We start from the raw sequence: 22,510 nt of genomic DNA, 5'->3' as shown, positions 1-22,510 counted from the left end.
TCCAAGAGGGGGTGTGTAGATGCGTGGGTGTGGGGGTATGGGCGTAAGGCCTTCTGAAGTGCCGCCAAGCGGTACCCGCTCGATACGAGCAGGGTGCCCCTATGTCCGACACGCCCAAAGGACTTACTTTAGGTACTGCAACAGGGTAACGAGCCGTCCGGGCACTAGGAAGTTCGGACTGTCGCTCGTGACCTCCCTCTGGGGATGACCCCAGAGTTCGGTGGTCGTCGATGGCTTGAGACGCCGATTAAATACTCGTCTCATGACCCCAATTTGCCGGTCTCGCTGATTCGGCAGTGCACTGGGGGAGACCGGGGCCAGACTAGGTAACGGAACATGGTGCAACTTCTGATATTCGTGACAATATAATGTTGCTTCTGTTGTTGAAGTGGAACTTTTTGATTAATTTGTCTATTTTATTCCGGTGGGAAAGCCGGGGGCGCGATTCATCATTACGAAACTCGCATATTATGGCGAAATATGAGACCGCGAGGAAAGTTTCGCGCGTTCTTGCATTCTATTAGACCGCGCAACGACTTTTATATTAAAATTTTAATCACTCGGGGTATTTATTATATGGGATTGCATTTCGAAAGTTTTCTGGTGAACGCCTGGGCTCAGGTGTCTGTCAAAGACCTCCCCCCCGAAAATCCTCCAGGCCGAATGGAATTAATAGCTACTACAACATAATCCGGTACGTCACGGTGAAATCAATTAGCGAAATTAGTTGCGCCAGTTTCAGAGTGAATGTGGGGCGAATAATTGACGAAGATATGTCTAGTAAATTTAATCATTGTAAAATTATCAGACTATTTACTTCGTTTTTTGTTTCAGGACCTTTACATGATCCGGTATCCTGTCATATGACCTGAACTGATTTGGACTAATTAAAAAAAAAGTGAATTTGGTAAGTTTACTCGTATAGTATAATAATGACTTTATTTACGAGAAGAGCTAGAGTTGAGTAGGCCAATAAAAAGTAAGGCACTACAATTTTTGATAAAAGTAAAAAATTTGTTTGCGTAGTAGTCGAATTTATTTTCAGCAAAATGTAAAAATCAGAAACGGCAGTAAATATGAAAATGTAGCTCTTAGCCCTCTCTCTCCTCCATCTCGTAGACTCTTCAAAAATTGAAGTATACATATAAAGGCGGTATTATTCTCCGCAAAATTTCTATCTGTATTTGTCGAGCACTTCTTTCATTCGTCCCTCTTGCGCCGGTTTATTTACGTTAACATTTCGAGTTATTACTCGCGGAATGATTTTTTTTTTTTTGGTTTTTTCGACGGTTTTTGCGGAAATAATTAGGGCTTGAATGTGCTTGTCTGTTCGGTTGTCAATAATGTTTTAATCGTCGGCCCTAAACAAACGAAAGGGCCGACCCTTATTAGATGGCCGGCTGAAACCCGCAAGTAATTAATTCTAGATAACGCTTTTCCTCCCTTCACTCTCTAACCCTCACCTTTCAATTTTGTAACAGTTGTGATAATTTACTACGATCACTCTGGTCAGATAACTAAAAGGAGGAAAAATTTAGTCGGTGGCGGAAAAGCGAAAGAGACTTGTAAGTGTCTTTGGGGTAATGCCCCATGATGGAGTCTCCCCGGCCAAAAGGTGACAATAATAGCGAAAAGTCCCTTCGGAATGAAATATGCATCAGGCTAATCTGCGCTCGGCCAACCGGAGCGAATTTTACGACCCCCCCGAGGACAAAATACCCTGCCAGTTTTTCCTTCGGTTTTATGGAAACGGATTTGATTAGACAGCTAAAATATTTCCCGTACCTAAAGTTATTAAACTATAAATTTAGATTTAAATGGGGCGGGGCAAGGAGAAAACTTTACCTATATAGAGTCGGATGCATGTATCAAGTCAATGAAGACAAAGCCCTATCGGGGGACCTGATCTCGGCGTCCGGCTCTGTCGTTACTGCAAAACCGTTTTACTAGGAAATATTACGTTATAATGCGATGTTCCTGTAAGGGACCCACTTCGATTGTCTCTTTCCTGCAATTTCCCTGCCCCTTTATTCCCCAAACGTGACAACGCCCAGCTTTACAATGTCGCATTATCATTTTGCTAACCTCGTAATTGTCGTTAGCTGAATTGATTGAAAATATTATTCCTATCTAGCTACGTCACATTTCGGTTCATTGACTGAACAACATTTGTGCTTCAGTGTAATTCATTGTGCAATCTAGTTGCACTTACATTAGCTGTGAAAAATTGTAATGTTTTACACTAGAACTATGTAATTGATTGAAAATGTCATTTTTTTTAAATGGTCTCTAGTCAAAGAATGGATTCTACCTACCAAAGTTAAACAACTTGTTGAACAACGTTGCCATATCTCAGACTACACTAAATATTTGTTTTAAAGCATCAGTTAATAGTAAATATTAGTTTTCTAACTCTAACTCTCTTTTAAAGGTCTGTAATTCACGCCATGATTTGGTTTTCTCGCTCTTCGTTCATAGAATGTCCAACAACTAGAATATAGTTAATAAATAGAATTCCACTCTACTTACATAACACGGAGTCTCAGTGCTGAACTGCTTTTGCATTTTACATTGAATTTACAACATTTCAGCACTATTGGTCTGGAATCTGAATAAAGTATTATTAAACAAAACAGCAGTCTGCAATGACAAATACTCTAGTTAGGTAATTCTGAACATCATTTTTTAAATAGATGTATTGCACCTATAGTTAGGTTTATCTAGTTGGAACCCTTTAATGCATCGACTACTAATGTATTTTATTTGGTGGACTGTATACAGAGTGCCACAAATTCGTGTGTAAGTATGGGAATATGGCAACTCCTGTTCAAAATACAACCATTTAAAATAATCAAACCACATGTTTGACAAGTGATTGACATAAATGTGATGATACCCTGTACGTGAAAATTACAGGGGGCTGAAAGAGACTAAAATGAAATTTTAATACAGCCACTTAAGCAGGCTTTAAGCTTCCAATTAGGGTGCCTATGTACGCGAAGAAAAAAGGCCCTACAGTTGATCTTTAAAACGTAAAATATTCATTTCAGCCGCGCGGACCTCGCTCATAAAACGCCCACTTTGCAAATTTCACTTAGACGTTAATTACTGTTTAATAATTAAAAGCGAGCCGGTTTCTTTCCATTAAACTTTCAACTTTGTCCTTGTTACGGGTACTCAAGTAAATAGAAAATTATCGGACCATGTTGAAATCAAAAGTATCAATTTGACTCTAGTCGTAAATTTATCAGAACAGCTGACTGTTAGACATTAAATTGTCAAATTCACTGAACAAAACACGGAACCTTTTGAAATGGAGATATTTATATTTTTCTTTGTTTCTAGTGACTTCAGTTCGGATGTTTTATTAATATTTTCCTGTTTTTGTAGAATGGAAAAAAATATGGATGAAAGGACGTTTTTTCCGAATAATTATTGGTATTTTCAGAGGCGCCTTAAAAATAACCTCGAGGGAGGAAAAAATGTAAAGGGTGAGTCAGGTTTGATCCACGTCTTTTACGATTCCGTTATCGTTGGAAAATGGCATTGACATAGTGGAAAAAATGGAAATTCATCAGAGCATCAAATTCGTCCCCTTTTGATGACGTGAAGGGAAAAATGGTTTTTATTGAAGGTGGAAAGTCCCTATATTGTGATAAATCGACGGACAAGAATCAGATGAAAGCCGGAATCGTGTAGGTAATGAATAAATCAGCAGTAAAACTGACGGAACACGATGCGATCGAGCCAAATTTGCGGGCAATTGATGGTCGAAATTGGGACGCCATTTTATACCGATGCATTTCGGACATTACCATATTTTGACCCTTACTTAAATCATTCGAACTGCACCGGGGCTTATTAGGAATGGGCGGATAGTCTGGGCAGTATATTCCTAACCAAACAGAATGTGCTCTCATTAAATTAAGCCAATTAAGATTGGAGGTCGAGCCGTTTATTTTCGTACCGCAAGAGGACGATAAAACGTGTTTATTAAACGGTTTTTACGACCCAAGGACTAAGTCCGGGCGACTCGATAAACTCCAACTTTGACACTTTTGTCATCATTGAGGAAATTCCCGGAATAACTCAAAAACTATTCCAGTCTCTCTCACGTCGGATTTTATGTTCCCAAGAAGATGGTGTGAGTCTCGCAATCATGCGGTAGCTCTAAATTAAATAAATCCGAAGGAATCCCGCGGCTTTCGTCGTTAGTAAAGTTTTAATAAAGCGAAATTTTGCCCGTAACCACGTTCGGAAATTTCATTTAATTAAAACCTCAACCGTGCTTTTCTTTTAAATTCACACGCCCTATTAAGGTTTAATTTTTCGACCCCTTAGAAGACTGGAACGAATAATTGAATCATTAAACCTCAAAGATAATAATTTTCACAGGCGAAAACTTGACAGAAGTTTGATTGACTTGATCTGAAATCACTTAAAAATTATGATAATCTGTTAAATTTCTAATAAAGAATTAACAAAAAAAAAATTGGGAAATTAACAACATGTAGTCAACCGAAATTTCTGCAACCCTCAATTCGTCACATCTCTTGAATCAATTTTTAGTCTTTCTGGTGTATAACTGTGGTGGTCTGATAATTTAAAGCCTAAATTAGCTTCACAATATGGCATTTTTCTTGATGTAAATTTGGCGTAAAAGTGGTTGCAGGTGGCGCCGGCGTCGCCCTCCAGATATGCGGTAAAAGCGTCTTTACTAAATAATGGCGTCTTAACGTCGTTATTTACGTTTCCTTAATGCACCTTCTTCGACTCCAGCTTTTACCGGTGCCGGTTATTTTAGCTTTAAGGGAAATATAGCCGCGGAGTGTGTGCTTAATTCTTAAATGGATATTTTAGTTTAGCGTACGTACGATATTTGCGTACGCGTTTTTGTTTACCCTCGGTAAAGTCGTAGGGGTTTGGGGGGGGATGAAAAGTTCGAGGTCGTGACAAGAACTTTTCGGCGCTAGTCTTAACTGTATAACTAAAATGGCGTCGTTAATTATTAGCGCGCGACTTCTACTAAATTAATTTCGACTTGACGTGTTAATTCGCGCGGTTCGGTTTTCGGATTTCATATTTCAGACGACGACGTCGGGGGAGGGATTTACGTTGATTCAGTTGCACCAACTGTATAATGGAACTAATAACTACGGGGGTTTTAGCAAGTTTTCGTCTCCTTCTCCAACCCACCGTTCTTTCAACTGTCATCTTATTACTCTTCTTTAAAGGAATGTTACAATTTGTAGTCTACTTAAAGTAAAAAAATAGTCAGTTCGGGAACGTTGCCTACATTTTTTTTTTGGGTTATTGATTCTGATCTGTTTCGAATCTGGGTTTGGACCATTTGCACGACAATTTGTATTAGAGTCCTGTAAATCAGTATACAGCAATACTTATCCCATCGAAAATGTCGAAATATGGTACTTGTCATGAAAAGTAGACGTGGCCTCTGACGGTCAAAGTGGCGTAAAAACAGACAGGAAAATCTGGACTAGGATCATAAAATAAACATAACCGGAACGAAGCGATAAGACGGTGACAAACGTCCCCCCCATTTCTGTTGACGTTCGGAAATCGCTTAACATATTTAAAGGGAAAGTCGTGCGCGATCCTCGGGTGGGGAAAGACCGGGAGGCACGTTCGCCTCTCATTGCGTCACGCGTTGGACGGATTCATATTGGCACGTCAAAAATATGGCAACACACGAAAATATTCATTGGTTGCCGTTGACGATGTATGAGCATCGGTTATTGAGTTTTCGTGGGGTTTTTATGCGCTCCAATTCGTTCTTGTCAAACGGAAAATTCCACTGTTGTTAAAAAATCGCGAATCTGGGACAATGCATATAAACTCAAGGCTATCTTGCCAGTCTCATCGTCTGCATAATATAAGTTTAAAGTGCATTAAGCAAACTCTAATCTGGTACCGGAAAATCCCGTCCTTCCTCTCCTAATAGTGGCGATGCTATCGCCGTAATAGACTTTGTGTTTCAGATTATTTATAAAATACATTTTCAAGCAACCTCAATTTTGAACGAATCCAAATTTAGGATAAAATTGCTTTAAATAACTTTAGAGCACGGGTATGCAACTAAAAATTAACCACTATGACAGTACATTTTATTGTGACGTACCTGGAATTGCCATGATTGACATTAGAAACCAATGAATTGAACTTTTCAATCCACTAGAGTTGTTATACAAAAGTAAAATATCTGGGTCCTAATTATTGAAATCAGGGAACGATATTCTCAAGAGAAGGGTTGATAGAATGTGACAAGAAAGGCTGACAATGACGGGATCCTGTCACAGTCCACAGACCATTGCCTTGATAATTCCTTTTCCTTTTCCTTCCCTTTGAATGGACCTAAATTTAGATTGTCAAGAAACTAGAGTTGTCAATGAAGTGTCCCAACTAGATAGGCCACTGATAAGCATTAAATTTGATTGTGACGTAACTAGAAGGGTCATATATCCTTTAAAACATTTAGTCAATTAGTACTAATGCAAAACCCCACCGTTTTAATTAGACAAAATACAATATTGACAGCTAATGACGTGTGGAAAGACTAATAAAATTTAACTGGAAGAATTTACGACTATCAAAATTTAATTTAACAAATTTTCACGACCTACTTTTTTTTGGTCACGTGACTGTTTTTGACTCGTGCCACTTTGCCTTTACAACGTTGTCAGCTCAAAAATTGCATTTTTATTCACGTGACGTATATTTTACAGTTGAAACAATAATATTTTACAGCTCAAAAATTCACCATTTTTTGGTTGAGTGACTTGTATTTTACAATTTTTGTCTTCAGCCCTTTTTTTGGTCACGTGACTATTGTTGACTACGTGTCACTTGGCCCGTAGAGTGCTTCCAGGTCAGAATCTGCATTTCCAAAATCACGTTTTTTACCATTAAAAGTTTTACCACGGTCTAAATCTCTTTGGCAAATTGTCACAGCTCAAACTACCTTTTTTATGGTCACGTATATTTTGATATTTTGTTATTCCAAACTAGAGTATTATACTTAAATTTTAAAAACAGTTAAACTAACTGTAACCCTACCCTTGAGAGACGTAATAATATTATAATATTACAGGGTGTTAAATTTAAAAAGTAAATTTAACCCTGTTTATACCTTATACTTTCTAGTAATTTTTTTGTTATTTTCAGGGCTCCTCCAAGGGAAGCAGGACATCACCATTCGTAAGTACCATTTATTTAAAAAAATCCTAGGGCCAGTTTGTTTCAACACTACTAACGGTTACAATGTAGGAAAACCCCTTATCAGGACGAATTAAGATTTAAATTGCCCCTGAATTTGCATAACAGTTAGCAATAATTTAAATTCAGGGGTCACGGGAGGTAGTGGAAACCACCGTGCCCCCCAAAAAGGGGATTAAAGAGATTGCCATTTAAATTGTAAAATTCGATAATTTCGCTGGGTTTTAGCACAGACAAACTAATATATACAGACGGTCAGAGCAAATGGAAGCCATATAATTTTGGTGAAGGCGCCAGACCAGTCAGACTAATAAATTGTTTTAAAATATTTTGATGACTCATGCGTAATCGGCTGCGATTGTCTGAACGAACGAAATTTGTTTTCCGCAGTGTTGCCATATTTCTGCAGAGACGCGTTCGGCGCACGGCATTTATGATTATACAACGCATCAAATCACCGGCGCGACGCGACGGTTCGGTACGGAATAGAAATAAGAAAAAAAGCCGAGCGCATTTTGTACGTATGCTTGCAAATAATTAAATTTAATCTAAAATAGTACGTGTTAAAAATTCTACCTAATTTTAAGGAATAGTACATTAGACAAAGATTATTACATTGATATTAAATTAAATTAAATACTCTAAGTGAAATTACTGATTGTTTCGGTCATTATAGTAGTTGAAAAATTACTTTCTAATGACAGAATTTCCAAGAAATTTTGTGTACAATTATTAAAATATACTCTGAGAATAATGCAATTTTCCGTTGTGTTTATATCAATTGTTTCGTTTTTATTGAAACTCATCAGCGTTGTGTAGAAATCGCAGAAAATAATAAGTGTAATACCACATACGGAATGCAACATTTTGGGATTTATGTGTGAATTTTTTTTATTGATTGATACATAAAATCAATCAAATTGAAAAGTACTGAATAATAAGAGAAATTCAAATTTACGTTGAACATTTTTTAAATTATGTTGTTTTTTGAATACACATGTGATATGACACTTCTTCTAGACTATACATTAAACCACAGCGTAAGTAGACAATAATAATAATTATTAATAAATAATAATCTACCTAAAATAGAAAAATAAAAATTACCTAACAAAGTGGTCTTTTCAAATAAAAAAGCAATGATTCACATTGTTACAAGAAGTAACGGTGTAAAAGTTAAAGCAAATTCTAAACGAGATTTGAAGTTCTCTTAAAATATTTCTATTTAATGAATTCTGTATGGGTAATGACAAAGAAAAAATCCATTCTTTAGCAAAAGTGTTCACGATATAGCGAGCCACTATGGAGATCTTGAAAACGATTACAGATACAGATTTGGTTGAACATGGGAGATAAGTTCGGTAATCATGGCCTTATAAAATGACATTAAAACATTGTTCGGTTTTTGAAAGAAATGAATTTTTTAAATTTAGATTGTATGTTTTTGTGAAGCTAATATTGAACCTTATAAACTAGACAGGAACTAGTCCTTCCCGCCTTCAAAACAGGTACTGTAATCACTCAAAATTAGACAAGTCGTACAAAAAAGAATATTTTTAATATTTTTTTAATCCATGGTGTTCCATTTAAAATACGGAAGTTGGTAGCTACTTTTGCTATAACCGGAAGTACCACCAACTTGGAAATATTTTAGATCAACGACCCCCCATCGATTTTGGTTGGTAGCCAAATTTTCGATTTTTTTTAAGTGTACTTTATCAACAATCGATGGAGTTCCCGGAGGACCATCCTGTTTGTATACGAAAAAAATGCAAAAAAAGCATTTTGTAATTGCAAAAAGCAGGGTAACCAAATTGCGGAAAAATGCTGTCAAAAATAATAGTTTAGGTAATTATTTCTTCTCAAATGGTTGTAACTCTCTAAAATCGAAAAAATGTGGTGCCTATTCGACATAACACCTTTTGTTTGAAAAAATGAAATGTTATAATCTACTAATAAATTTCTGTTTACTGATGTTGATTATAAACAAAACTTAATTTTTTTTATTTTATACTCGAGCTTATAATACTGTTACCTATCCAAAGAAACAAAGTTTATCAGTTACAAATAGTATTTATAATAATAATAATTATAATAGAACAACCTCAAATAATATTTCTCGAATATTTATAAAAAAGCAGCTCCTTGTTTATTTTATTAACAATTTATGTTACATGTCCAATTAGGACTTTCAAAATAATTTTGATAATATGAAAAAACCACGAAGAATTATGCAATAACGCATAATTTTTTTCAATAAATATTTAATGCAAAATCTATACGAACGCCACTGGTTAAAATTACCAAATTGTTTGCACATTAAAACATGTGCAAGTCTAGTCTATGATATGAATATAGTACTAATTAGTAGAATACTATCATGTTATTAAGCATCACCCTGTATTATAAAAGTGTACCTACCTACCTATTCGTAATAAACGAGATAGTCAATAATATTGATCGAAAATAATATTAAAGAAGTCCTAACCCTGAACAAATTGAATACCTATTGCAAAGTGCGACAATGGGTTTTTAAATAGTCTTTTAACTTTTAAGTAAGGTAATAGGTTAATACAGAAAAGCATCATGCGGCACTACATTAAAGCAAGCTAAATAAGAACATTTTTAGTTAAAAATAGCCCATACCGCAGTAAATCACCCACTTTCGACAAAGTTCAGGGTTCTTATGGGGAAATCTAAATAATCGGACACCGTCACGACCACTTTTTCCACAGTTTAAGTACTTGCACACATTTCCCGACATATTTGTAAATGGAGATATGTTCTATATGTTTGTTGAGACGAGTTACTCATTTTTTTCTTTGTTTATTGGGTCTTCTGTCTCACACAAAAAAAGGTTTGTTGGGAAAATGGAATTTTGCACTATTTTCAACTAAGTTGAAAATAACATTAACCTAGTCGTCCCAACACCAGACCACTGACTTAGATCGAGCCTAAGTCAGTGGTCTTGTGTTGGGACGACTAGGTTAATGTTATTTTCAACTTAGTTGAAAATAGTGCGAAATTCCATTTTCCCAACAAACCTTTTTTTGTGTGAGACAGAAGACCCAATAAACAAAGAAAAAAATATTTGTAAATATCAGATATCTATGTGAGCAGAAAAAAAATAATAAATAACACAAAAGTTAAACTTCCACTAGCGATGTCTGCACGTACGGTTAACAAATAGCAACAGTTTTGATGAATTTGGCGGGAAAACATTATCCGTAAATACAGTGCCAATTATAAACTTAAATACGTTCTAAATAAAGTTTTATCTGTTCTAACTCCAATAACACGATTCCTAGTTACCCTCAATATCTTAATATTTCTTAATAAAACAATATAAGCAAATTGCAATGATCATTTAAAAAAATTTCTGATGGTACAAAGAATTCCAACAATACCCGGCAACGTTGCGTAATTATGCCTTCAAACAAGAGCCAAACTGCAGAAAAATTTACTGGCTGCACTGCCATCTGTTATGAGACGCTCGAAATAGATACCGTCGATTCGCCGATGGAGACTGTTGAACAGCAAAGGGTCTCCATTTAGCGTTTCGTTTTTTAACCATTTGGCTGACCGTCTGTATATATTAGTTTGTCTGTGGTTTTAGGGAAATTGCGGCGCAGGGTTATTGTTTCAGCAGGTTAATTATTTTTCGCATTAAAACAACACCACCTTTACCATTATTGAAAGCGCTTATTTTTTCTTTTAGAACCCTTAAAAGGGCCTTATTAAACGGTTGTTTAACATCAAAATTGGGTAATTTAACTTCTAAGAAAGTAATTTGCATTCAATAAACACTTTACCCCTTTTGAATAATAGAGACCGAACTTTTGATCTAATCCCCTAAACAGTACATAAAAGTAGTACTTGTACAAACTCGTCAGCGCCTCCTTTTGCATATTTAACGACCCTCGGAAGAAGTTTTCCCCTGAAACTAAAATTACCCTGGTTTATATTAACATCTGATCGACCCCCTTCCTCCTTAAAAGGGGCAAGGGGGGACGTAAACAACGCTTGCACTAGCGCGAAAAATCCCCTAGAGGATTAATTTAACTTTTATTATAGTGGGGAGGGGGCAGTTAAACTTTAACACTGCCTGAAAAGGTTAAAAATTGCAAGTTCGAAAAGTCTTTTCATTACTTTCGTCCTTCTCCCTTTTCCCATCTCAAGACCCTTATTGTCAGCTGTACCGATGCTGCTGAAATTGCCAATAAGCGACTCTAAAAGCGAACAAGTTAGAGTTACGGTGCCGGTCTCGTAACCTCGCCCATTTAATTGCCTGGAGGGCCACGTGACCGGGTCTTACGTACCTGGTGAGGTAGTTTTAGATAAAAAGGTGTTACGTCATTGACCGGTGGTGCCCCCTCGAGGAGCTTTATTGCGAAAAACACTTAGCCGGAACGAACTCTTTATTTAGGGAGATTGCAGTCCGGAGCGTGTGCTCAAAACTTTTATAGTGTTTTCGGGGATTGCTCTAGTAAAATAGGAAGATAAATAGATGACAATCATATTCAGAAAATTCATTTAAATAGCAAAAATACATCAGTGATTCTGAAACGGGACTAATCCCAAACCAACTGACTAGACAAAAAATTCCTGGAAAAGTAGTTTTCTGGACCGAGCGAGTTTTCTAGAACTTTTGCCCCGATCCCGGAAAAGTAGGAATTAATTTTTTGGTTCTTTTTTTTTCTCTCTCTCTCTCTCTAAGTGAATTTTGATCAAGTTATATACTTTCTTGGGATGGCCGGGCGACCGACTGAACCGGATCAAAACTCTTTCATTGAGTATTCCAGACTGGCAAGCCGGGAGCAACAAATCGTTCGCCGGAATTTATTCCAGACGGTCCCCGATACACCGAGAAAAAGTTACTTTTCAACTAAATACAGTCCAGTGGGGACGTAAAACCTTGATTTTTTGCCATACAAAGACATATCAAATGGATGTTTGATAAATAAATAAATAAATTGCCCATTTGGTTGAGCACTTTTGTGCCGTTTTATTAAAACTGCAATCTGCTTGCGGTTTAAATTTAAAATGCACAATGGCTTTTGAAAGGTTATTTCGAATAAAAATACACTAAATGGAGCGCGGTGGTTAACTTTATGAAGAGGAAAAACGTATATTATAGTTTCAAAAAGGGTGTTCAGCCGCCATTGTTCTGTTTATTTATACATTTCACTTGTAAAATTTCAGTACACATGTAAACCAAACACAATTTAAGAGAGTATGACTGACAGTTTTTTAATTTTTAATTTTGGCTGTTACAGAATTATTGTTAAACAAATGTTGTCAAATCTATACTAGAATGTATGACGTTTTGCTGTCATTGCTATATTTTTGTCAAACTTAATATTTAGAGGATTCTGGAATTTTTACAGTGATTCTAGAAGCTTCTGACAGTTTTAACATACTTTTGTAAGGTTTCGGACTCTTTTAGAAACTTCTGGCTATTTTTGAGAGGTTTTCAGTAATATTTAGAGACTTGCTTTAGAGGCCTAAAGAAATGTTAAGAAATACTTGGAAGGTTTAGAGTACTTGTAAAGGCAATTACTGGCAGGTTTTCACTAGTATCTAGTGACTTTTGGTGTTTCCATAGAGGGTCTAAAGGCCTTTGGCAATTAAAAAAAAAACGGAAGCTTTGTAGAAGTATTAGTAGTCGAAATTAACTTGACTGAATTTTTGCTTGTCACGTCATTCTAGTTTTGTTTGATTTTCAGTATACATCCTGCTTCCTGGCCCAGAATTAGTGAAAAAAAACTCCTCGATAAGGTGTGTAAATATCATAATTTAAAAGAGGGTGATTGTCATTTTGTTATAAAACAACTTTTGTGACAAAAACAGGGCAACAAATCCTTTTTAGCCCATTACCGGAGTCCTTTAATCCCTTTAAAGTAAATGCAGACGAAAAAAACAAGCATTATTCGCGCCAGCAAGATTTTAAAATTCACCTACGTATGCAAATTAAGGGCACGCCCTTTACAAGGGCCAGTAAAGACCGAAATAGCCCTTTATTATGCATTTCCCTCTCTCTAACTGAGTATGGTAAATAGCTGTAGGTCGTTTTGCATATTTCTTAGAAACGCCGTTTTCCATTTAATTTCCCCGGGACTAATTAATTGAAACTGATAAAGTTATTTCCCTGTAGGGCTCATTATGGGCAATAACAGTCTAGTACAAACAGATAAAAGGGCGAAACGACGTATCGAACCGCGTTTTAATAACGTTGATGTTCGGTCACGTGACTTTTAATTTGTTTAGCGTGTTGTCCATGCGAAGCACACGAAACATTACTTTATTTGTCTTATTAAAGCGAACTTCGGACTTATTTGCCTTGTCAAACCCGATAGAATCCGTCATTTTTAGGCTACTTGAACGTTTCAAAATTGACCCACATTTGATGGTGGACGATGTAGTCGAAACTTTTACGGATTAGAACCAAACAAATGGGCGAAATTTAATTAAACCTCGGCAAGCAGAAACACATCATACAGGCGGCGGTTATGGAAGCATTACAGCTTGTCTGCGCGAACCGGTTGGCTCAGTTAATTTTCCAATCTGGTTCACAACAATCAGCGCATACAATAAGCTCATCTCTTGTACACCGACCCGGTAATTGAAGGTTTTAATCTCGTCCTCCCCGATTTCTTCCGCTAAAAATTGATGAGAAGCGGGGGGAGGGAAAGAACTCTATGAAACCATAATAAATTATCTTGTTTGGGGTTCCGGAGGGTGGTGGTAGGAAGAAACCGTGGAAGTTATCGTAAACTGCCATAATTTCAACGAGCAGGCAAAGTAATTAGTTTAATAATTTCTCGAGTCTGCTCGGCGTCTTCGTAGTTTTGGGGCCTTTTATCATTCCCCTAGTAACTTCTTACCTCCCCCTCCTTTCCCCTCTTAAACTTAATTTCCGACTGCAAAGGCACATTTCGGACTATTTAGGAGACCGCACGTTAAAGCTCACACTCGCACACATTTGCGGTTATGTCTCAATTTTATGAAGTTACTTTAGCGCATAATTGACTAAAGTATGGTACACACTTATTAATATTTCCATTTCAGTTTTATGATGTCTGTTTACTTGAAACGGCCGAGTGAATCGTATCGGTCAGTTTGATCTTTTCTGCACTCTTTCCCTTTAGTCAGCCACAAACGGACTGTTTTCGCATTCATACTTTCCACTGCAAGCAGCCTGGATTTTAGGTCGGCGGAAACTAAGAGCAAGAAAAAAATAGAAAAGCGTACATTCTCATGGAAAAAAGTCCCCTCCGGACAAATCTTCGGGCTTATCTCGCCACTTTCGAAACTTGGGCAACAATTCAAGACGGAAAGCGCCCAGTTTTCTACGTCTCGTTGACATTTGAAAAGTGTATGTTTCGACTATACTCGGATGGTCCAATTATTAACATTTGAATTTGTTTTTTGATGTTTGTAGTCATTCTTAGCAATCCTCTAATTGACACAGCCGTTTATGGAGTGGTTAGACTGTACTTTGAGTAGAAATAATTCAAACCTTAATTCAGTTGAGATGGTTGGTTAGTCACCTTGTGGTCCAGATTTAGAGGGTTTTGACAGGAAAACCTCATTTCCCGGCCAGATAGGAAAAAACTAGTATACATGTCGATTTTTGAGAAAAGATTAATGGCAAAAACCGGCGCTAGAGGGCGTTTTTCAAATTTCGCCCATTTTGAAAACTCCTCCCAACTTTTTTGTTTATTAAAATATCGTTTAGACTGTGACTCATTTGTTTCAACTTTTTGACTTTCTGTATCGTGCTACTCGATCCGAGACGATTTGATTAATTTTTAAACTTTGCCGGAGGAAACTAAATTGTGCGATCGACTATTCAATCTGAACCGAACCGTATTCGCAATTATCCGATGAGCTCGCAACAATGGCCGAGACGAATCGTTAAAATCCAAGATAAATCTAACCTAATGACCTCGAAACGCCCGAAACTCTCTGCCCTATTGGAGTCGGTGGCGTTGTCATTTTCAAGAGGGAGGCGAAATTTTCATTAGCCATACTTATTGGCCCCTTTTCCTCCCCGGTCCCCCTTTTTTGCCCCTGGGGGGATTGGAAAACGAAACGTGTCAAAGAAAAGTGGGTGACGAGACGTAATGAGCCGAGCGGCAATCGGGGCTAATTCTCTTGGCGTTTGCCTTTTGTGCGGTTTGTTGTTTTTGCGTACATTTCAGTTGGTTTACCTGGGAGCTTATTTCGCTAAAATTACGCTAATTTGCAGAGTTTTGTTAGAAAAATTATTTTTGGATGATCACTAATTTCTTTAAAGAACTTTTAAATGAGCATTAATTAAAATTCCGAAGAACAAAAACAACACAAGAGTTAATTAAAATAACTGGATGCACGTTTTAAAGTTCCCAGCCCAACTTTAATTAGTTATCGATAGTCATTTTTCTTAATTTAGTCAAATGGATCGTAAAATTGTCGTTTTTACTCGCGTAAACTTTGTACGAGCCGAATAGGGCTCCCAAAGGGGACACTCTGGTAACTTAAGCCCTTCGTTAAGGTCGATCTTATCGATAAAAGACTCTTTGTAACGCAATATCCTTTTAAGGGTGTTGAATTGCTCTTTTAGAGCCTGGCCGCAGGTGTCGTTACTGTAGTGTAAATGTACAAAGTATTTCAAACTACTTACACTACTCGTTTAGTGTTGTCAGGGCACTTTAAGCACTAAACACTCACGTTCACTCCGTATTCCGCGTTTCTTCCACCAGCGAGGAACGTCGTGCACCACCTCGACCGGTATCCGATTCATTATTAACGCCAAAAATTGGCAGAAGTCACCGGGGGGGTGTGGACCCCCTTTAGAAACCGGCCGAAGAGTGTCCGCGACGGCTTATTTCGACGCGCGGCGCCGTCGTGGGGCCCCGGCCTGAGCGTCCCGACGCTCGCCAGTAGCCGCCATGATACGGAGGCGGATCGTACGCCGCCCCCGCCTGGAGCGCTCCTGAAGCCGTCACGTGTGAAGTGTTGAGAAAGTCTTGCGGGGACGATTGGCCAATAAAATGTTTTCGAGTGTTTAGTGTTGTGGCCAGTTATGTTTTTTCGCTCCGGTTGGTTTCCCAACATTCTAAATAATTAAGAAATTTAGTGTCAAAGTGTCTAAAATGGTGTATTGCTCAAATAATCCGCGGTAAACTTTTCAAAAAAAGTTTTCTTACGGTTAAAAATGTTTTAATTTTGACATCCTGTAACTTATGGTATTTTCAATTTATTATAGGCCGAACTAAATCCTATGATTTTATGTCAGTTTGAGGGATCAAGATGGCGGTTAAATTGTTACGATTTCATTTGTTTATTTATGATAAAAAAAATCTAAACTGGCGATTATAATTATTGTTATTACGAAATATTTCCCGTTGTAAATTTTTACATAAAAATTAATAGTAATAAAATTAGGTAATTCACAACCCTCATCGCTGTAACTGTTCATTTGCTCACACTCAATCGTTGTAGCCCTTTAGGGCTTTAAAGCAGGTGTACTAGTCGTAACTTTATGCACGATTTTGGTTCAACAACAAGTTTGAAATGCAAACAAACTCTTGGTCTTTGACGGTTTTGAAGTGTTTTTATGATCAGTTGAAACAAGGAATTGCTAGTCAAAATCAGTTTTCCTAGTGAATAAATTTTAATTTGGCTGGTTTTATAGGCAATTTCAAAGGGAAACCGACCGGAATTTAATCGCGCAATTTATAGGTGCGGGACCGCTGGAATTTTATGGAGTACCACTGGTGTAAACATTGCTAGGCGACCGCAATGGAGCCCTACAACAATGTCACGTCGAATCATCGTAAAAAGCTTTTTCTGGTTCAGTAAAGTGTTTAAATCCTGAACACGGTTCTGGGAGAGTGTTGAAACAAACTGGTTTCTGTGTCTGTGATAAATTTTAGTGTTTTCTGAACTTCCAATCATCCCGTTAAAATCACCACTTCCATTTTGAAAAAGAGTGACGGAGAGCGGTAACCATCATTTTTTTATTTATTTCTTCCGCAGGTACGCCGTTATGGCAATGCTGAAATATCCAGGCGGTCAGTTTTTGACCTTTCTGGTGCTCCTGGTGTTGGGTCAAGTGTGCAGCAACGGTAAGTGTCATTTTGCCTTTTCCCTACCACGATACATTCGCCCAAGACGGCCTTCCTGTACTAGCTCGATGAAAAACAGTTTAGAGGCGAATGTATCGCATGTTCTAAGGTCGTTTCGGCCTTTGGGCGAAAATGCACTCCAGATAGAACCAACGGTGGTCAATTAGCCGTCGAATCCGGACCGTGTCTGGCTCGGTACGGGGAAATATAAATTTTAATGTGTTTGTACGTAAAGTGGGCTGTAGACACGCCAAAGTCACGTGACTCACTTTAATGAAAACCAGGATGTTGACATTTTCATAATTACTTTCTTCAGTCAGTCAAATTAAAAGAAAAACCTGACTGGTTTTGTGGCAGTTTCAATAAAAGTGTAATGATTTATGACTTACATTGTATTTAACCGAGTATAATTATTATTTGCGTAAACGCGGCTCTAATTCCCCAGAAACTAAAAAAAACCAAACTTTTGTAGAGGTAACAACGATCGTAAATTACCTAGAAACGAGACGGAGGGAGAGGAAAAAAACCTCGGGGTGAGATCGAATCGGGGAGCCGTGTAAATACGATACATACTGGGCTGATGTTTGATCGGGGCAAACAATAAAAGTAACTTTTAAATTAAGCCCGGAGTTTCCGTTCGAGGCACGTACCGAGATTTTTGTGCTTTATTTGTCTCGGCAAACAAAACAATAAAATTGAATGTAACGCGGCAATATCGACGTTTAAGTGCCGCTCGAGATCCATCTTTGCGTATCGGGATAATGCTGATTTGAATGCGGGAAACTTAAACGACGTTTTGTTTGCAAATCGACAAATAACGAAGGAAATACACAAATATGGAAGTCGTTATCGCATCCCACCTTTAATGAAACGATAAATAATATGTGTCAAAGGTAACGTGCCACTTCAGATAAGGGATTCCGATAAAAAAAGTCATTAGAAAACAAATATTGCGTGCTGCCCTTGTTGGTCAAAGCAAATACTTTTGTTTTGTGCTAAATGCTCTTTCCCGACTTGGAGGAATTTCAATAGTTTATAACCTGAAAGGTCGCTCAAACGGTGTTTTCCTCCCATTTCACTGCTTTTTTACAGAGTGATGGTATATTAGTTTGTCTGCTTCAACCTTAAAGTTTTTCTGTTTGGTCTTACTATTATCAGAAATTAAATAAAATTAATAAAGTTGTCGTTTTGGCGACATTGCAATAATTCGGTACTAAATTAAACAAATTTTTACTTTGGCAAAAATAATGGATTTGACATCATTGCAATAATTCCATACTAAACTAGAAGAATCGTTAGTTCGGAAACTATAGAGATTTAGTAATTATTGGTTGTTGTCACAAAAATGCTCGATTTGGCACCATTGCATAATTTTCCAACCAAATTAGAAGAAATTCTTATTAAAACTGAAAAAATCCAAAATAACAGGCAATATGACAAGTGCCATCTTGGATATGAAAGGTATACAATTTTTTTTCTTATCTAGCCGGAAAATGGGGTTTTCCTCTCTAAACCCTCTAAATTGGGACACTCTGTATATGTTGACTTATTAAACTGTGTGAATATTTCTAAACATTTTCCACGTTTCCAAGCCAACAAATCGATGTGGGGGGAGTTGGTAGACGGTCTCGCCGAAACACTGTAATCATCCAACTAATTGATGTTGACAAAAGGGCGGTCGATCGATATAAACACATTCGCCCCGGCCCTTTTATATGCACTCCGGCAAACGCGGGGTCAACTAATTAGGTTACCAGACAAAAATCGGTCAATTTGAGGAAAATACGATCGTTCCACGACCTGTTCGAGACGGATTTTTTTTTTGTGAAATTGAAATTTGCATAACCAAAGATTCGACAATCTTGTGAGCGGAAAACAGACAAAGAGAAAGGGATGATTGAATTGTTTTTGGGGAGCTTGCAAAAACACGGACGTAAGCCGACAGTCATACGGATTAAGTAATATTTACAAAACCCTTCTCTCTCTTTCTCTCTTGGGGTTTTAAACCCTCTCAGGAAAAAGCGATTACGTAGATTCGGATCTAAAATAAAATTAAGAAAATTAAATTCGAGCGGCAAACCCATTTCCGTAATTGACGCTAAACAAACGGCAAATTTCTTTTTTTGGGACCATTCCAAACAATTTTAACACTGCCAACACTAAATAATCCAAAAATTTTGTAATTTCAGGGTGGGGGGGGGGGGTGAAATTTTTAGCGTAGCATCATTGAAATCCGAATCAGGAACGATAAACCTTTATTACGTTTAATTAAAAATGTTTGAAGGGATTCACGTGCTTTGGCTTCGTAACTGAATTATTCAATTTTAGGGGCGTTAATGCATAGCAATATCTTCGCAGTCAAAAATTGACTGTAATTCATGCATTTAATAAGTGGATTTGACTATAAAGTTGACAATGGACGTTGGGCGAAGGGGAAAGGGGGGTTGACATTTATATTTAGGTCAAAGCAGGAGACTGAGCCGGCGATGTCTGACACGATCACACGGATGTGCTTTTAGTGCGAATTAACTATTTACGTACGTGATGAATAAATTCGGGTCGAACTCGCAGCCCAGTTTTCTCTATATACGACGTTCCCGCCCATAATAACTGCTGCATTAGGGTTTTGGGCCCTAGACGCATTATTTATGCGGGATTGTGCTCTCTCGCCCCTTTTTGCGGTCGTCCCGCCACTGATACGTCAATTTCGGCTAATTTCGATTCTAAGCGTACTAAATTTTTAACTATCCCACTAATTCAGTATATCCAAGTTGAAATGTTGTTAATACGGTGTATTTTTGCTGACCATGACGTTTAGCTTTTAATGGTAAATCCGTTTAGTATACTGAATTATTTGAAGCAATTGTCAGCCTTATTGACAATACTATGTTTTCGTATTTTTTAAAAGACATGCTGTACTGCTCTGTTATAGCTTTGAGACACCGTAAATACGATTTATATTCGCTTAACATTCTGAAATAAATTTCGACCTTACTGACATCATTTTAATTTAGGAACGTTAAAATCTTTGACGTAAATCAGATTCAATGATAGGTGAGTTTATTAACTAACTTTATCCTACAAGGTGATCAAAATTTTAAATTTCCTTACATTAGAACCATATGTTTTAGATCCAAAAACCAACATAGTTTAGTTAGAGAGAGATTTTCAGTGCAGTGTTTAGAGGGCCCTGGCATTTTGAACATGATTCTAAGGCCGTTGGCAATTTTGGAAAATTATTAGAAGATTTAGGTTATTCTTGAAAGCTTCTAGCAATATTTGATAGGTTTTTAGAAATGTTTAAAAGCCTCAGGAAATTTAAAAAACTTTTAGAAGGTTCAAGACCTTCTTAGAGGCGTCTGACACATTTTGACAGGTTTGAGTAGTGTTTAGAGGCCTCTGGCACTTTCAAAATGACTGTAGAGGGCTTTGGCAATTTTGAAAAGCTCTAAATTTGGTAGTTGGTAGTGTTACGTCTACAAAAGAAGCATTTGCGTAAATTTCAGCCTGTGATCGGCCAAGATAGCAGCTTTCAGTTTGCTTCTTTTTTGACCAATCACAACAAGTAAAGCGGAGTTAGCTATTTGTAGTTTAATTGACAGCTGACAGTCACTTTATAAATAATATCAAAATGGCGTCTATTAAACTCCCTGATGCAGGTTGGCAGAAAAACTTTAATTTTCAAATACTGCTACAGTCAAAGTTCGAAGGCATATTTTCTTCTATTTAGTCGTTCGTTCTACATTGTTATAGATTCCAATTCAAATTCAGTGGCGAATTAAATACACTTTTTAACTAGGAAACGCGTTGGTAAAGAAAAATTTGCCTATACGTTAAAATTAGGGTTGGAGGGGGTGGCATCGATTCGAATTCGCGCCCGTCACACCTGCCAGAAGTTACAATGATTTATGGTCGCCTTGTTGTTGTTGTTCATTTACCGTACGCGACTGTTTTATTAAAATGAATTTGGCCAAATAGAGGAACAAAAAAAAAATACCGGGGACTGAAAAAGCGTCCGCAATTTGCCCTCCCTCCCCCCTTTATGTATGAATGACACGTTTTTGATAGTGCACTTGTTTGGCAAAACATTTCGTCATGAAAGGTGTGTGAGGTTATGTAGGCAAAAAGCTTGTAATCCATTTTTGTGAGACCGTGAAATTCGATTTAGGGGAAACTTTTACAGGTCTTTGTTGTATTTATGTGATATAATATGATGGCGTGCGACGTCCGCCATGATTTTTAATATACCCGAGGTGCGCTGCTCTAACACCGTTCCATCAAAAATGACGGTGCGACACGCGAAGGCTCTGGAGATTAAATATTCCCTTAAAGGGAATTTTTCTTTTTGCGAGGGATGCTTTGTTACTCAAAACCTCCACAAGAAAAAATCACTCCTCAATTCAATTTAATACAAGCAAATCGTGGAGTCGCAACTAGACAGGTTTTAACCTAGAAACTCCAGCCCGCTTACAGGGATTAATCAACGTCTGCAAGTTTGGTCGTTGTCGGGGGACTTAATACAGTTTTGCGGTTGCCGAAATTAGGTATCGCGGAATAACGATAATTATTGCGTTTACTCGGATTTGTCAAGACAATTTAATGCCTAAAACTCCTAAAAAGTGGATAAATAATAACAAATAAATATAAATTAGTTGGAAATAAATCCCAATCGGTCGGCATTTAATGAAATCGTCTCCTCCCCCTCTCGCCCGCGCCTTGTATTTAAAACCATCAGTCTTTCAGTGACAGTAAGCAATCGAATTTCTCCCATTTTAACTTGATGCCCGATTTATCAGCCATCACTTCCCCCGGTCCATAATGAATTCTGATCCGCTACGAGATTCTTAAATCGAATTTCTTCTCCCGATGTGATGGAATCCTTAACAGCTGTCTGAAAGCACTAAAGTATTTTACCCAAAGTCTGTTCTAATTTCAGTTCGGACAAGAAAATTAAAAAATGTGGTTGGGGTATCAACCCAGCCCCATTTAGTCGAACATGTACAGCAATCGGGGCTGTTAATCAGTCCAATTTCCGGGCCTGGTTTCCTATTCCGGATCTGATTTCATCTTCAGGACGATCGAGTTGCGAGAAGTTTTGCAAAATTCACTCAGATTTGACTTACGATAATTACAATAATTTAAGATTATTTCGCGTGCTCACCACA

The 22,510-nt window shown here is 37.5% G+C and overlaps 2 protein-coding genes across 12 annotated transcripts in view; one reads left to right on the top strand and one right to left on the bottom strand.

Annotated features, from left to right (window-relative positions):
* Lar (tyrosine-protein phosphatase Lar) overlaps nucleotides 1–22,510 on the top strand; it is a 118,562-nt gene that overhangs the window by 44,370 nt on the left and 51,682 nt on the right. For 8 of the 11 annotated variants that reach the window (XM_081987741.1, XM_081987748.1, XM_081987751.1 and 5 more), the window contains 3 exons: nucleotides 835–907; nucleotides 7,183–7,215; nucleotides 17,257–17,345. In XM_081987741.1, the coding sequence (XP_081843867.1) occupies nucleotides 17,267–17,345 (79 nt within the window). In that variant the 5' untranslated portion in view covers nucleotides 835–907; nucleotides 7,183–7,215; nucleotides 17,257–17,266. The remainder of the gene's footprint in view (nucleotides 1–834; nucleotides 908–7,182; nucleotides 7,216–17,256; nucleotides 17,346–22,510) is intronic. The other 3 variants (XM_081987749.1, XM_081987743.1, XM_081987746.1) reach the window with 1 other exon arrangement.
* The window catches only part of Rrp47 (Ribosomal RNA processing 47), a 126,808-nt gene that overhangs the window by 58,770 nt on the left and 45,528 nt on the right, over nucleotides 1–22,510 (bottom strand). The gene's annotated exons all lie outside the window — the stretch shown is intronic.

The sequence above is a fragment of the Ips typographus genome, linkage group LG10, assembly GCF_016097725.1.
Source record: "Ips typographus isolate SLU linkage group LG10, UJ_Ityp_2.0, whole genome shotgun sequence".
NCBI classification, from domain to species: domain Eukaryota; kingdom Metazoa; phylum Arthropoda; class Insecta; order Coleoptera; family Curculionidae; genus Ips; species Ips typographus.
This window is presented reverse-complemented; position numbering and strand designations above follow the sequence as displayed.